The 15,512-nt window shown below is 46.4% G+C and overlaps 3 protein-coding genes across 5 annotated transcripts; all 3 read right to left on the bottom strand.

Annotated features, from left to right (window-relative positions):
* Positions 1–11: 11 nt before the first annotated feature.
* LOC101785359 (probable thylakoidal processing peptidase 2, chloroplastic) lies at positions 12–3,178 on the bottom strand. 2 transcript variants are annotated; one of them, XM_004981594.2, is made up of 6 exons: positions 1,793–3,167; positions 1,614–1,682; positions 1,466–1,534; positions 1,246–1,332; positions 722–789; positions 12–632 (listed from the first exon to the last, which is right to left on the bottom strand). In XM_004981594.2, exons 1-6 carry the CDS (start codon positions 2,804–2,806, stop codon positions 512–514), a joined length of 1,428 nt encoding a protein of 475 aa, XP_004981651.1. In that variant the 5' UTR covers positions 2,807–3,167; the 3' UTR covers positions 12–511. The 2 variants fall into 2 exon arrangements, 1 of the variants encoding a protein (XP_004981651.1); XR_215768.2 differs by lacking the exon at positions 12–632 and having other exon boundaries at positions 746–789; positions 1,447–1,534; positions 1,793–3,178.
* A 1,323-nt stretch (positions 3,179–4,501) lies between these two features.
* LOC101784961 (nuclear pore complex protein NUP58) lies at positions 4,502–10,528 on the bottom strand. 2 transcript variants are annotated; one of them, XM_004981593.3, is made up of 7 exons: positions 9,688–10,528; positions 8,946–9,054; positions 7,925–8,359; positions 6,949–7,426; positions 6,375–6,406; positions 6,202–6,256; positions 4,502–4,909 (listed from the first exon to the last, which is right to left on the bottom strand). In XM_004981593.3, the coding sequence occupies exons 1-6, from the start codon at positions 10,275–10,277 to the stop codon at positions 6,221–6,223; spliced, it is 1,680 nt and encodes a 559-aa protein (XP_004981650.1). In that variant the 5' UTR covers positions 10,278–10,528; the 3' UTR covers positions 4,502–4,909; positions 6,202–6,220. The 2 variants fall into 2 exon arrangements, with proteins under 2 accessions (XP_004981650.1, XP_022685628.1); XM_022829893.1 differs by lacking the exon at positions 4,502–4,909 and adding an exon at positions 5,435–5,755.
* Positions 10,529–10,739: 211 nt separating this feature from the next.
* Positions 10,740–12,597, bottom strand: LOC101784560 (CCG-binding protein 1). The gene is made up of 3 exons (XM_004981592.3): positions 12,356–12,597; positions 11,446–11,519; positions 10,740–11,358 (listed from the first exon to the last, which is right to left on the bottom strand). The coding sequence occupies exons 1-3, from the start codon at positions 12,546–12,548 to the stop codon at positions 11,035–11,037; spliced, it is 591 nt and encodes a 196-aa protein (XP_004981649.1). The 5' UTR covers positions 12,549–12,597; the 3' UTR covers positions 10,740–11,034.
* Between the last annotated feature and the right edge of the window lie 2,915 nt (positions 12,598–15,512).

The raw sequence follows: 15,512 nt of genomic DNA, 5'->3' as shown, positions 1-15,512 counted from the left end.
GACTGATCTCATTTAAATTACCTCAAGAATTCCAGAACACCAAAATATAATATGGCTAGCAGGGCAAAAGTTTTACACCATACAACATGAATTCAATCAAACCATAGTGTCGCCCTCAGCACCATGCTGGCCGATACACGAATGATGAGCCTCATAATACAGAGTGAGCAATCTTATGCTTTCTATTTCCTTTACACAAGTTTCGAACATCATCCCCATGTCTCAAAAACAGAACATAATTTGCCATGTGATGCTCTGCCTTTACAAACATGTATTCTGGGGGGTTTCTTCTAGGGCTACAGCGTACAAGAATTGTTGCCCTCAAAAGAGCAGCTGCCCATAAGGAGGGTAAAACTAATGTCAGCCAAGCTGCCAATGGGCATCTGCAGCAAGGTGACAACTAATAAATAAGAATGCAAAATGTGGCTCAGCTTATCACTTGTCAGTAAAGCTCGGCCGAAAAAAGGAAAAATGGGGCTGGATTTTCCATGCAGCATTGCCACAATGCATGTCAGGAGGTAGCGACAGTGAATTGCGCCATATCGTGCTCATATATTGTATCTGATATTTTCGATGGTGGCCAGTATCGAAGCACAGATCTCCCTAGGATGCTCTTCATTGGAAGAGGTCCCCTGCAGAGATAATACAGCACATAAACTATTGTTGTGGAAATTGGGGTTAAAAATATGAAGCACAATCCTCCATTAGGAGTTTGGCATACCAGTTATGCGAATCAAAGCTGTTGTTTCTGTTGTCCCCGAGTACAAATACATAGCCTTCAGGCACACTCTGCCCAAGCAACAACAATTAATTAGCATGTGCCACTACTACAGTTTTGGAAGATAAAACTGCTTTATACCCGTATGCGATCCACCAATAAAAGGCCCAACCCATAGAGATCAATCAAGATAGAAAACAAGAACAAATTTGAGTAGTTTTCAGAGATAAAACTGCTCTATACTTGTATGTGATCCACCAATAACAGACCCAGCCATAGAGATTAACCATGATAGAAAACAAGAACAAATTTGAGGTTGCAGCCAATTCAATGTTTCAACTTATCAAATTTTGTCAAACATGCTATTTCAGCATATCAAATATTTGACATCTTAACATCTTCTCTAACAGAATCAAAAGTTATTTGAGATAGGATTGATGTCATATAACCAAGATGTTGTCAACATACCGCAAAGTACAAACTACAAATAATGGTGCTTTAGTATGTAATAAGAGAAGTTGTCATACCAGTGGATCCATTACATAGTCAGCCGGCTCCAGCACAAAGTCCTCATCCTGGACTACTCCATTAACCAACAAGTTACCATCACGTACCTATCAAATACAATGAATGGCGATGGGTACAAATCATAAATGAATCATATAACCCCCAAAATTGTTTATTAAACAATAATGTAAAATTGAAGGAAAACATAAAGAGGTTACTACCATTGGGATAAAAGCTTACTTCAACGATGTCCCCACCCTTAGCCACAACTCTCTTGATGAACACATCACTTGAGCTGTAGCCCAATGCCTACCAAAAAAAAATTGTTCTTATTATAACTAACCTTGATGAGCTAGATAAGACAAAATAGAGATAAAGATTATCATACCTGAAGGACTGGAGGTGCACGAAAGATCACAATGTCCAAAATTTCCGGCTCTCGGAAAATGTACGAAACCTAGTCACAATAGGAGCTGGATGTTAAATGCTTGTTCACCATCATCAGCAGACAATACATAGGCAAGAAAAATCCTATTCATGTAACATAGTGAATGTAAAGCATTATACCTTCTCAGCAAGGATTCGGTCACCAACATCAAATGTTGGGTACATGGACTTGGATGGAATGGACCTCGGCTCAGCTAGGGATGATCTATAGAGCAGCGGCACAGTCACAGCAGCGAAGACAGTCTTTGCATCATCCGAGCATGAGCTCACCCACCTTGAGAGCCAACCGGCCCTCCTGCTCACCCTTGCACCAGTGGCAAGACTAGCACCGCTCTTCCTCACCATCCCAGCTGCACCGGAGGCGATGGCGCCACTACCAATCCCAGCTGAACCTGAGGCAATGCTGGCACTACCAACCAATGCTTGAATGCCCACCTTGGAAGGAGCAGCCACAGCAGGTGACGGCACAGGTGCAGGACCGGGCAATGGGACAGCTCTGCGTGGTGCAGGACGCGGTGATGGTGCAGCTGCGCGAGGTGCAGTTGCTGTTGAGGCACCTGCTGCGCGGGATGCAGGCGCCGTCGAGGCACCTGCTGGGCGTCCTGAGCTGCGGGACGCTGTGGCAGCGGTGACGATGTCACTGCAGGGGAGCCACTTGGTCGCCTGCAGGAACGGGAGGAGCGCGGCAGGGCTGAATCCGGCTGATATTGACGGCGACGCCGCGAGGGAGGAGGCCCCCGCAATGCCACCAGTCGAACCCATCCCGGACGCGAACACCGACAGCAGCCCCACTGCCAACGACGCCGGGGGCTCATCGACCGGTGCCTTCGTGGAGGACGACCGCGGGAGCAACAGCGAGTGGCCACCTCCCGCGGAGGCGGCCTGGGGCAGAGCCTTGGGGCTGGGCTTCGGGTGGTTGTGATCCTCGGCGTCATGGTGGGAGTCGGAGCGGCGGGAGGACGCGAAGAGGCAGAAGGGGCGGGATAACGCGTCCTGGATGAAGCGGCACCCCGCGCCGGGTGCAGCGCCAGCGCCAGCGCCCGCGGCGGCGGCGGAGGTGCAGCGCAGGCCGAAGGACGAGGCCAGGTTCTGCGCCACGTAGCCCGAGTAGGACATGGTGATGCGGATCGCCATGGCGGCGGCGCCTCGCGCACGCGCGAAGGCGGAGGCGGGTACTCCTGGGTCGCTGGACCTTACTGGAGATGGCGGCCCATTCCGATCGGGTGGCCGTCGGCGGGAGGGCGCGCGGGGTATCGGAGATCTAGGGTTCCGTGGGAGGGCAGCCGGATGCGGCTACAAGGATCGGCGGAGAGGGAAGGAAAACAGATCGAGGAGAGGGGGTGGGTGTCCGGCGAGGTGCTGCCTCGCCGGCGGTGCCACCGAGGTGAGCGGCGGCGGCGGCGAGGTCGGGGGGGAAGGTGGGGAGATGCGGGTGGAAGCCTGAAAGGCTGGAAGGGAAGCGACGACGCGGCTCTTTTATGTCGGCGAGGAGTTCGTGGAAGCCGCTCGGATTTTCGGGGATTTTTTTACGGGGTGGCCCTGCTAAGTTGGAACGAGAGTGGTGGGGCGGATCAACTCGGGGTGCGTTTGGTTCTAGGGTCACGCAGAATGGGTTCGACGAGGTGTTTGGTTGGAGAGGGTTAGAATGATTTTGATTAAGTTAAGCGATATGTTTCTCAGATGCGGGTTGTAGGTATCCGTCCAAAATGAGTGAACGCATCCAACCCACATGCACGGTGTCTCCCACCATTTTGTTCGAGAGGAGGAGTAGGCGGGGAGAAGGGAGGGGCGGGCGGCGGCGACCAGCGCCGGGGAGAAAGGAGGGGCGAGTGTTGGTGTCGGCGTGGAGCACGAGCTACGGTTGTCGGAAGAAACAAAGGAAGAAGAAGATGCAGGGGCGAGCTCCGAGCACGACACCGGGAGGGTCGGTGGAGGGCGAGCTTCACGTGGCGACGAGCATGGGTGGCCGCCGGAGGGATGAGCGGTGGAGTGAGCTCGGGTGGCGCCCCCCACGGAGGGGATGAGCTTGACCCGAGGACGGCGCCGGCGAGCCCACGGTCACGGCCTCTGCGTAGGGGAGCTCGTCCTCGAGGTGGCCCCGGCGAGGCCGTCTGCCAGGGAGCCCATCCCGGGGGATGCCGGCGAGCCCCGGTTGCTCCATGACCTAGGCACAAACAGGGAGCAGAGAGGCGAACAAGAAGATGGGAGGCGGCAGATGGCAGATGAGACCACGAGGAAGAAGCAAGGATAAGGCTCAAGGAAAAAAACGAAAAATATTGAATAGAAAATGACAGGTGGATCCACCAACTGTTGTGGCTAGCGATATTAAAATAACATCCATCACAACCTTCTCAACCTATCCAATCGAACATAAAAATTGGAACGGATCCATCCCTCTCATCCAAATACGAGATAGGTTGAATCCAACCTAAAAAATGGGATGAATCTAACCTATTCCACATCATTCCAAAACTAAACACATGCTTGGATATCGCCGCATCGGCATGCTGCAAAGTTATGGGAAGAAAAACCGAAAAGGAGATTTTTTTCAAAAAAAAAACGAAAAGGAGAGTGGCACTTTTGGGGGTTTACCTTTCGCGTTTAGATCTGCTGACTTTTATCTGATATTTTCCGGCAAGCATTTTTCTCTTTGAAATAACCGAGTTTGAAGATGTTACGGGATTGATTACACATTGCACGCAATTTGCAACAGTGATTCTCTTTATCCGCGAATACACGCACGATGAAGCATCAACATCAAGCATTGCAACTATCGACCGTTAAAGCTCGAAATTCTAAGGTTAGACAGATCGCAGATGCACTGCCACACACACAATTGGGTCAAGTCTATACTCATTCTATCCAGTAATCGATGCTATAGTCACCATCTTCACAGCTATACCAAAGCATGTACAGGATCCCCAAATTTCACAAAACTACAGTTAGTTCCTGGCACTCAGAGAAAGGGAGAGGATGAGCCTAATTCAGAGCATCCCACCACCGATGATCGGAAAGAACCTGATTCAACCCACTAGTTTTACGCCCGACAGTGACGACACTTTGCTACACCTCAAAGCAAAGCAACGCGGACCAGCCTCCGGTGGTTGATTGGTTGCCGACCTGCCGAGGCGATGCTTCTTCGCAGTTTCCCCATCCCCAATCCAGGTCACAGATCATCTCACGTGGTTGCCGCCCACGAGCCGTAAGAGAGAGCACTGCACGGCCATAACCTCCAGACTGCGAGGGAAGTAAGTAAACGCAGATTCGGATTAGAGTTGAACGAGTCCAGATTCCAACAGAAATAAACAAGAATGAAGGGGCACCACATGGTTTGGTTAGAACGATTCAGAGGCCAAAGATGAATGCATGAACGCCACCATAATGTCCTTATAACAATTAAAGTAACAGCTCTTCTATACAAACATATGCGAGGAATCGTCAGATAGTAGAACTTCAACGGCTGAAATTCCACTAATTTTCTGTTGGGCTTCTGACATAGGAACTGCCGTAAGCACTGACGTAGCCCGGACGCAGATAGGGATATTAATTTTTGGGTAAGGAGGCACTAAAGAAAAAATATCGACTCGGCTAGCCACCAGACTTTGATAACGAAATCACAACGTGCCCTCAGGAACCTACATGACAATGCACGCAGCAGCTGCTTTTGTGGCATTTTGTTAGAAACACAGATCAAACATGCAACTAGCCAATTCAGAAGTTAACATGAACCAATGCCCTTAAACAAGTATACAGGTCCTGATCTGAAAGCGTGGATTTTTTCAATAATCTACTGCACCAACAAAGAAGCTTGGTTCTTAGATTACAAGCGAGGCAATGGCCAAACCAAACAACATGCCCACTGTGTCGGCAGTCGTCGGAAACAGTCCTACATTTATTTGCACAATGCAGATTCACGAAGAGGGTTTGGACGAATATTTTGGAAAGGATGGCCATCCCGGTTCTGCAGCCGGCGGACGGGCCGATGTTGGACAACCTACAGGAATGGTGGACGGCCATGGCGAGCAGGCCGTGCAACTCGAGGAAAGGCTTACGTTCACTGATCATGCTGATCTTGTGGACAATCTGGAAGGAGAGGAATGTAAGGATTTTCAACCACAAAGAGTCTACCGTTGCCACAATATGCTACAAAATTAAGGATGAGTTAAACAACTGGATGATGGCGGCGCCAAGCAACATATCATCTCTGTCCGGCCAAATCTAAGAGAAGTTTTAGAATTTTTTTCTCTAAATCTTTGTTTAGAGTGTTTAGTTTGTAATCCCTCCCATCTGGGAGCTCCTTCTTTTTAATATAATTGGCAGCCTGCCGGTTCGTTTTTTTTTAAAAAAAGAAGCTTGGCTCTAGACTTCCTAGTGTGCAGCAACAGGAATGTGAAATAGTCCATGTTTTAAAAGTGTGTGGAAGTGTAAAAATGCGCCGTGCAATAGACCAAAGAAACAACGGGGTAACCTGTTGACACAAGCTGTTGTGGAAAAAAGGAGGGGAAAGGGATGGAGTCAAATGGACATACATGAGGATGAAATACACAGCTAGCGGTTTCTATTTCTTCCAGGTTTCGTCCTTCCCTGTAAACAATTGGACATGCACAGGAAAATGACATCAATATAGTGAAAGATAAAAAGCAATCAACACGGAAGATGACAAGTGATAGCTCTGACTCTGCAAAATTCAAAGCTCACTCACAGTACGATTGATGCCTGAAGCTGCTATTCCACCTATATATGAACATAAAGGCACGAAGTTAAGCAACTCTTACAAATAAGAGAAACCAGGATTATAACTATCTGGAACATAAAAGCCAAATAACCATGAGGATCAGGCAGGGAAGTTTAATCCTGTAGGCATGGAAACTAACAATCAGGCACAATGGACAAACATTATCACAACTGTAAGCAACAAGATAAAAGACAAAAGTGCTGATGCCTTCTCCTTTGACCATTTTCACTGCATGCAACTCAGATGCATCATACATGCCAAACAGCATACAAGGATGATCGAATTCAAATAAGAGTGATCAAATACACTAAAGATCTGAATATTGTATTTTATCCTTCATGTTTCAACAGCAGAATTCATTAGTTTTTACAAATCCCGAATCAAGAAGGTACATGACATTGACCATATTTATAATTCTAAACTTTGCTGCTGATTCCGTGAAGTCCTTATTGAACTTCAAGTAAACTAATGTAACTTCTGATTCAAAGAGGCCAAATTGTTTTCTGATTCTATCCAGTTGCGCATAGCATGTGATGCATACCTCCGGACGGTATTGGGAAAAGTGAAGTAGCAGAAAATGGGGTGCCAGTCCCTAACAAAGATGCAGCCTGTGTGGATCCAAGCTCAAGTGTGGAGAATGAACCAAATGGTGTGAACTGCAACACGGGCCAGGGTGAACTTAAAGGGTTCGTTGTTAATGGAGCAGGGCTAGTTTGCGTGTGGGATGGAGGCAAAACAGAAGGCAGTGGAAGAGTTGGATAAGATCTTGGGGAAGTTGCTACAGTGGGGAATGAAGTTTGTTGTAGCTGGCTTGATATCACTGGCACAACAACTACTGTTGTTGGCTGGCCTGGAGGCGGTAGATGCAACATCGGATGCTTTATTCTGGCAGTTGCTTGCTGTTTGGCTTCCTCTCTTCTATTTGCCTTGAGAAAAGGATTACTCAAATCACCCCTGCATCGTCGATTATTCAGATACTGAGTCTTCATTGTTTCAACACTCTGATGAATATGTTCTGCCTGGACAAACAAAAAAATATAAATTTAGTATAAACGAAAATATACCAAGATGGTATAGTTCCAAACAGGACATTATCTTTATTTTTACAAAGCCAGCAACGACAGCTAACTAGCTAAGGTTGTTATATTAGAAGGGAGAAAATACAACGCGCAGAAGAGATTTAGACGAGCAGGAGGTTACCAAATAAAAATATTATCAACCTACAGTCATCAACATATATAGAGGAACTTATGGTTCTGTTACTAAATCCAAAGTTATATCAGGTCACGTTTTTATCAGAAGTAATAAGATGGATGGGAGCTGGCGATCTAGGAGGAAGCTCAAAACAGGAATAGACAAAAGTGAATGAGACTTTGCATTCCCTGAAGAGACAACTTTATTATAAATTCATAGTGACTGAATATTTGATTTGTGAGCTTTGTTAGCATGATTAGAAAACACATGTTGTGTTAGATTTCTAAGTATTTGTGAAGGATAGCATTTTGTGTGAGAGTTACCTTAGATGCCAAATGGATTAGATAGTCATGGACATTAGACATAACTTTTGATAGAGATTCCAAAGATTCTGCAAAGGTTTTATCATTCTTCGTCTGGACAAGCTGTTCTAGTTCTAGAATCCATTTGCAGCATTCTCCAAGGTGATCCTCAAACCTGGCAATTGTGTGTTGCACAAAAGGAGAAGGCCGCCTTGTAGCACTACTATAACAATGAAAGCTCGGTGCCGTGGTCAAGAGCTGACTGAAATCAGTCTGAGCACCAGAAGATCCAGAGTGATTTGCAATTCCAGCACTTAAATGCACAAACCTTGGCCTCAGCTTTACATATGAACGTATAGCAAAACCTGTGTTCCACATAATTTCTTTGATGACAGTCATTAAGCTCTCAATGGAAATCTTCTCTCTATTCATGGTGGTAGAGATAGATACAGCCTCCTGTTACATAAAGAAAACAAATCTTCCTATGAGAAAGAGTCCCTTGAAGTTAAAGGTGCTACTTCACACAGTTGGATTCACAAATTATGTGAAACAACCTATATTTTCATTTTTCAAGCGCCTTTTCATTAAAAGTAAATTCCACACCAAAAAAAAAGAAAACTATACAAAAAAGGTGCCAGAACTCTGTCGAACATTTCAATCATTCAGAATATGTCACACCAGTTACTTGACAGTATATATTTCTATTCTAAGTGCCCTAGTCAAACTCAAAAGTCAAAACAAAGGTCCACCTTGAAGAGGCATTCAGGCGATGGCAGTGACAACATTAGAATGAAGTATAAAGACAACTCTACCAGGGAAATTCATGTTATAACAAAATTTGATATAAACTGGAAGCGCACCAAATTATGCAGGCTTAATTATAATTGAAGTGACTATCAAACATGAAATTGCAAATGAATATACTCGAGAACATTTAATATCACTGATAACACATTGATCTGTGAAGGCTGCAACATATACCGAAGTTACTACTCCACAAAACATGCATCGCAGATTGAACAACAAAAGTAGTAAAACAAACCTGAGTAATCTGACCAGCATCAAATTCAAAACTGAACGGTGATAGGTCATCAAGGCGACTGCACTGATCCAATCGTTCACTATCATCTCTGTACTCCCTAATATTGTCCCTGAAATCAAGCAAGAACCAGGTGATCATCACAGTAAAAGCTTGGTCCAAGATAAGTCGATCGAGATCTATCCCAAAATCTTCGGATTCTTAACCACAACCTGGTGGAAAACCCCAGAAGGTCACTACAGTATGAAACAAAACCCCACCAGAAACAAATTTCACAGGAAGTTTCCTACACAGAAGCAAGAAAAGCAAAGTGACCTCCAACGACATCCAGAACACAATGTGACCCATGAAACCCACAATTCTGATCTAAACCACACCATGCGTCTTCCATTCATCATACCAACAACAACACAATGTGACCCAATACCCCCACGATTCTGATCTCAATAACACAATGTGCCTTCCATTCACCATAACAAAAGAAACCGAACACAATAATCCAAGAAATTCACAACTCTGATCTCAAAAACAGAATGCGCCCTCCACTCACCGTACTAAAGAAATCAATCTAGAACACAATGTGACCGAGAAATCTACAATTCGATATCAACAACATAACGCGCTCTCCATTAATGCAATGCAGCCAAACCTCGGAGAAGAACCCCAATCCTGACCGGAAATAAACGCCTCTATCACCAATCACTCAACCGTAGAACATCAAGCAAGAGTGCAGAGCAAGCCGTACTCGATTCGAAGAAGCAGCCCCTGGGAGACAGGGTGCAGCTCCTCCCACCTGGTCTCGTACCCGGCGGCACCCCCATCCACGGTGTACAGCATCAGCTCCTGCGACTGCAGCCGCCCCGCTGCCGCCGACGCCCACGCCTGCTGCAAACCCTTCTGCGCGGCCAACGCCTGCTGGTGGTGGTGCTGCTGCTGCTGATACTCCCCAAATAATTCCGCCTGGCGCCGCTGCTCCGACATCCTCGTCGCCGCTACCGCCTCCTGCGATTGCTGAGACTGCGACGGCCCAGGAGGCGCAAGGGAAAGCGAAGTCGCCACGGGCGCACTGGGTGTCGTCGTCGGCGTCCCTCCCGGCGTCGGGTACAGTGGCCCGGTCGTCCCCGGCGATGGCGGAGGCGTGTTGGATTGCGAGAGGGCGAGTGCCTGCGCCAGATCATCGCCCTCCTCTCCGATCGTCTCGAGACCCGGCTTCGGCTGCACCGAGCCCCCGCGACCGGGGGAGGGGAAGTCGGCATCGGAGAAGCTGAGGCGCTTGGACGTGGCCAGCAGGTCGGGGCGCAGGTTCAGGTCCAACCAATGGTGGAGGCCAGGCATGGCGGTTCGTTCCCGGAAGGGGAAACCGAGAGGGCGCGCGGCCGGGCGGGGTTGCGGCCCTTGCAGGTGGCGTGGAGTGGCCGGGTGGGTGGGGTTTCGCGCAAGGGCAGGGGTATTTATTGCCTTGGCAGGTGGAGTTGCCGGAACCGGCCGCTCCAAGACGGCAAGCGCCAACGGCCTGTGGTGCGGCCTGCGGCGACGGCGAGGCCACCTTGGCCGGCCGGTGGTGGCGTTGCGTTGTGCCGTTGCCCCAGGCAATCGGCGAGTACGAAGATGAACACAGATTTTAGCATGTGCCCCAAAGAAACGACCCATTTTGCAACACACGGAACAAGTGAAAAGTGGCAGTCATGGCTCACGAGAGGTCAGCAGAACTGCCATCAGCACATCAGTTCAAAACGCCATTCTTAAATCCTAACTGTGATGTCCAGAATTTTCCCCAAAGAAAAAGAAACTATGATGTCCACGAACTCTGATGAAACCCAGAGATTTTATTCCAGTATATATAAAATGATGCATCATTACACAGAACCTCGAAGGGGGATAAAGAGTGGAATAAAAGCTATTCTGGACGTAGGAGCTGTACAGCACAAAGCAGACACCATCATACAGTTCATATAGCAAAAGCAGGGAAGAACAAGCTTAATCTGCATAGGTGCAACATCAACACTAATCTATATCAGAGGCCACAGAGGTTCAGATTATCACGCCGCAAAATTTCGAAAACGGACAGTTGGATGATGGTGGATGACTTGATTCAGTCAGTCTCATGATCAGGGCGTGGGGTGTACCAATCAGGGTATCTCCCCATCCTTCTGAGTAACCTGGTGTAAGAAGACTCAGGCATCAGGGCTTCCTCTTCTTCAGCAAGCTCTTCCTGCGTTTTCGGCAACCCATCAGGCACAGGGAAAGGCCTCGGCTTCGCTGATTGCCCCAGGGAGCTTGATGAGACGGTAGCACGAGTTTTCTCAGCCATCTTCTTCCGTAGATTTGAACGGTGATGGATGCTATCAATCAGGTATCTCACATCTCCCTCTGAATCCTTCACCATCCTTGCGATTTCATCTTTGGGTAGCTCGTGCTGTTGAACAATGAACAGGTGGAGATTTAGATGAGTCCAAGCACGGGATTACAGATATCTGTTGATGATGGATTAATTAGCACGTACCTCAAGTTTATTCAGTTCAAAGTATGCATCCCAACAGCTGCAACATTCATCACCTTCTATGGTCGTGCAATAATCTGTATCCATTTCAAACAAGAAGAAGCACTGTTAACTAGTTGCACACGACTATCCAGTTATCGAAGGCACAACCTCAATTGAGAAGTTTCCTACCTGATTTACACAAGTCAGGAAAAAAAGCTTTAGTTCAGTAAAATTTTATCTATCTTTCTTCAGTAGCACTATCTCTGCCTAATTTGAGATACCACTCATAATTTTACAGTAGGTCATCATGATTCAGATCATGTATCCCATGAAACAACTCCGCAATTATATTTGAAGTGTAGCTCCATTGATAATGAAGACAGAAGAGTATGCCTATTTACAGACCTTGGCGACACAAATTCCATCTTACAGCAAGACTGTGCATTTAGAAAGCATATCCCACTAAAACAGTTCAGAGATCATTCCCTAATATAAATATACTGAAAACTGAGTTCTCTGCAAATGATACGTGCCTCTGAATAATGGACAACGTTCTTAACTTCTTACTAGAACGTTTCCCTCCTTGTGCTTGTTCACCACCACATTCTAACCAGTGAGCAATTCGATTCAATACGCGCTAGTTATCTAGTTCTACAAATCTACAACTACAAAAAGACATGGGAAAATACGTTTGAACTTTGAACTACAACAGGAGTTAGTATCACGATCTACCTAATTTTACGCCAACATAACATCTTAGTACCATCCAAAAGTACGGTTTAATCAGGAAAACAACAAAATCAGAAACAAAGCTAAACTAAAAAAAAGACATCGGCAGGATGCCGCATCACACGCATAGAAAACTCAGAAAAATAGATCATGGAGCAACGACGTGAGACAGCGAGTGTACTGCGGCAGCGGAGCATCGTACCTGTGATCTGGTCCTTGGTGCGCTGGACGAGGGGCTTCTCCTGCCTGAGGAACTCGTCGAGGATGCTGCGGCTGGAACTGAAGGGCTTCCGCTTCGGGATCGAGTCGTAGTTCCGCACCGCGCGCACCGTCAACGCCGCCGCCGGCGAAGCCGCCGCTGGCACCAGCGGCCGGAGTGTAGTGGAAGGCATCATTTGCGGTGAATTTTCGGTGGATTTCGCGCAGCAGAATTGCGAGTGGATTGGCTCGGGAGAGCTATATAAAGCAGCGGGACCGGCAAGTGTCAGTATAGAACGGATAAGGATCGGAGCGCATCATTGAACACTTTTTCCTCTTTTGCAGAATGATCCTTCATGTATATATTATTTTCTAAAACAACCTTGTATCTTCGTCTTCCATTCAAAGGCTGTATATGCAGAAGAAGAATGCACGCGCACGTAAATTTGTGGGGGCTAGAATGCTTAAGAGTGTGGCGAGTCGCAATCAGCGAAATGGTCTGGTAGCGAGAGTACAAAACAATGTTCTGGAACGATAAGAAATATCTTGAGATACTTTTGAGAGATAATTCCAGTTTCGTGCACCCGGTATTGGACTTTCTGGGACTGTTCCATGGGCTTGCTTGTTGCATGTGAGCCGTCGGTTTTGGCCCCGTTCGTAACTTTGTATCAGCAGCTGCCTTTCCTTCGTTTTACGGAGTACCGGCTATGCAGTGGAAAAGACTAAATTGCACCAAACTGAATATTATTGCTTAGTTAGTATTTACAGTATTATTTTATAAGTGAAACCTGGCTCTCAGTTTTTAGATTAAATCTAGAAATTATTTTTTAGATTTAATCTATTAATTAACGACCTTACGGGCCGCACCTAGATCGAAGTTTTTCTTCGCGCGCAGGCCAAAAGATGAAATAGGCCGAAATCACTCCACGGGCCCGCGGCCATTTCTCACTGTCAGCCCTTAGGCCATTTCTCCCCGCGCGCGGCGTCGTCCGTCGTTGCGCAGGTCGCAGGTGGGCTTGCATCCGCGGGCCGGGTGCAGCTGGAAGGGCAGGCAAATCAGGTGCAGGACTCGGGTTTCTGAAATTAATAAAAAAAAAAGGTGGACTTGGATCCAAGTATCCAACTGCCCTTGTCGTCACCGGAAAGCCATTGGCACCAATACTCTACTGAAATTTGGGGAGGCACGCGAGTACGCAACACATGCTGCTCCCCTCCACGAGCTGATTCATCGCATAGCAAGTTCTACTCCATGCTGTCGTGACCTGGACCTCCTGGCTGCCCAGGGATTAGGCACACCAACCCTTTTCCGAGCCCTGGGTGTGTGTTGTGGACTTGTGGGTAATCCTTGGGCCTACGTTTGACTAGATGTTTGGTTGGATCGTCCTTGGCTCGTCAATCTGTTTGACATGGTGGCATGATTAGCAAATGTAAGAGGAATGATTGATTCATATCTGCAAAGGCAACCATAATGCGATGGAAAGTCATCAATCGTACCTTCCCTGCACCTGAACATGAATAACTCATCTAAAATTTTTAGGTAAAAAAAGATGAAGTGATGGGCTTATTTAATTGCCCAACCAAACTGTCCAGGTGTGTTTTGTACACCACGGGCAGCCACTCTATATCGTTCCTACAAGACAGTAGTATGTACAGTACTGCCAGTACAGCACAAATACTTGCAAGGTAAGGACATGTGTGCAGTGCAGCCTGCAACAACAGTTTCCAGATGTGCTTACCGAAAAAGAAGTGTCTGCTTTTAATTATTCTGCATCAAAGGAGAAAGGAGACAAACACAAGGAGGCTAGAAGCTTTGCCCAAAGACAACAAGATAGCCTACCTGCTACTCTAATTGGAAGTAGAGAAGGCAGTCGCCATGTACCATAATGGACAGGTAAACAATAAAAGTGGCACATTATCGCAACTGTTCTCTTTTTTTTTTTTACAAAGCTGTGCAATTGCAGCTGTACCTGTACCTGTATGGATACGAGTACAATCTTATCTCCAATTGGAACTGGTCCTGGCTGTATATCAAAAGGCTTGAAAAGTTAGGTGTATATGCTTTGGCCTTTAGCCAAAAGCTTTCTCTGAGCTGTGGCAAAGGGGATTCAAGAGGAAAACAGCATTATGGCATGGGCCAGTTGTGAGATAGATTTGGCTTTTGACCCTTCCTCCTTTTTTTCCAACACTTTGCCACTCAGAGGAGGGAGAGGGAGAAAGAACGATGGAAAACCAGATGGTTCCTCCTAATCTCTTCATCAACTGTCAAAGCTTCCCTGCAGGTAAGTCTCCGCCTTGAATTCTGATGAATAGACTGAACAACATCTATAATTGAGTTGTGAGCTTGTGCTATCAAGAGGAATGAGTCTAAACACATCTTCTAGAAAAGAAAGCTATGTGTGTCCTATGGTCATGCCAGGCTTTAAACTAGTATCATGGATGCTCCACATGGAGAAGAAAAAAAGATAAGGGAAAGATTGCCATCCATGGGCATTGACCTGAATTAGTTGGATTTGTCCTCTACCTTTGTTTATCTTAGTCCATAATCCTTCGGTTTTTTAAGGATATGGTCACATTGGTGGCCTTTGGCCGTCCAATAATGTTGCTATCTTGTGCATCAACCGAGTCATCACGCCATGATTGGGTTTAATAAAGTCATACCACTCACCAATGTCTTGTAGTAGTATGCATATATTTCTGCTCCGGCAGTCAATTTGACGCAGCATCCGCTGTGTAGGCACAATTGGGTTTAATAAAGTCATACCACAAGAGGAAGAATTATGCTGGCATTATGACCGTTTTGAATTAAAAAATCAAGAAAATCTGGGAATAAAAGGCACCGAAATTATGTATAATTGTGCCTAGTAGTCGTGCTTATTGTTCTTAAAAAATACTCCAAAAGAGGTAAGAAATCTTCCTACAAAAGTTCCTTAAGTATTCATCAATCCTTGAAACAAACTCAAAAGGACAACCAAAAGAACTACTACAAATGATTCATTGAAATTTAATAAATAAATGGAAAGGTAGTAGCCGATTAATGAAGTCTACGAGACGTCGAGACACAATATCGGACTGGCCCAATAGATGTTCCAATCCAATTTCCAAACATCATGCATGATCCTGGACATCATATCGGAGTATGCTTTAGAAGCCTGAGGATGACC

This window comes from Setaria italica, chromosome IX (assembly GCF_000263155.2).
Source record: "Setaria italica strain Yugu1 chromosome IX, Setaria_italica_v2.0, whole genome shotgun sequence".
Classification (NCBI taxonomy): domain Eukaryota; kingdom Viridiplantae; phylum Streptophyta; class Magnoliopsida; order Poales; family Poaceae; genus Setaria; species Setaria italica.
This window is presented reverse-complemented; position numbering and strand designations above follow the sequence as displayed.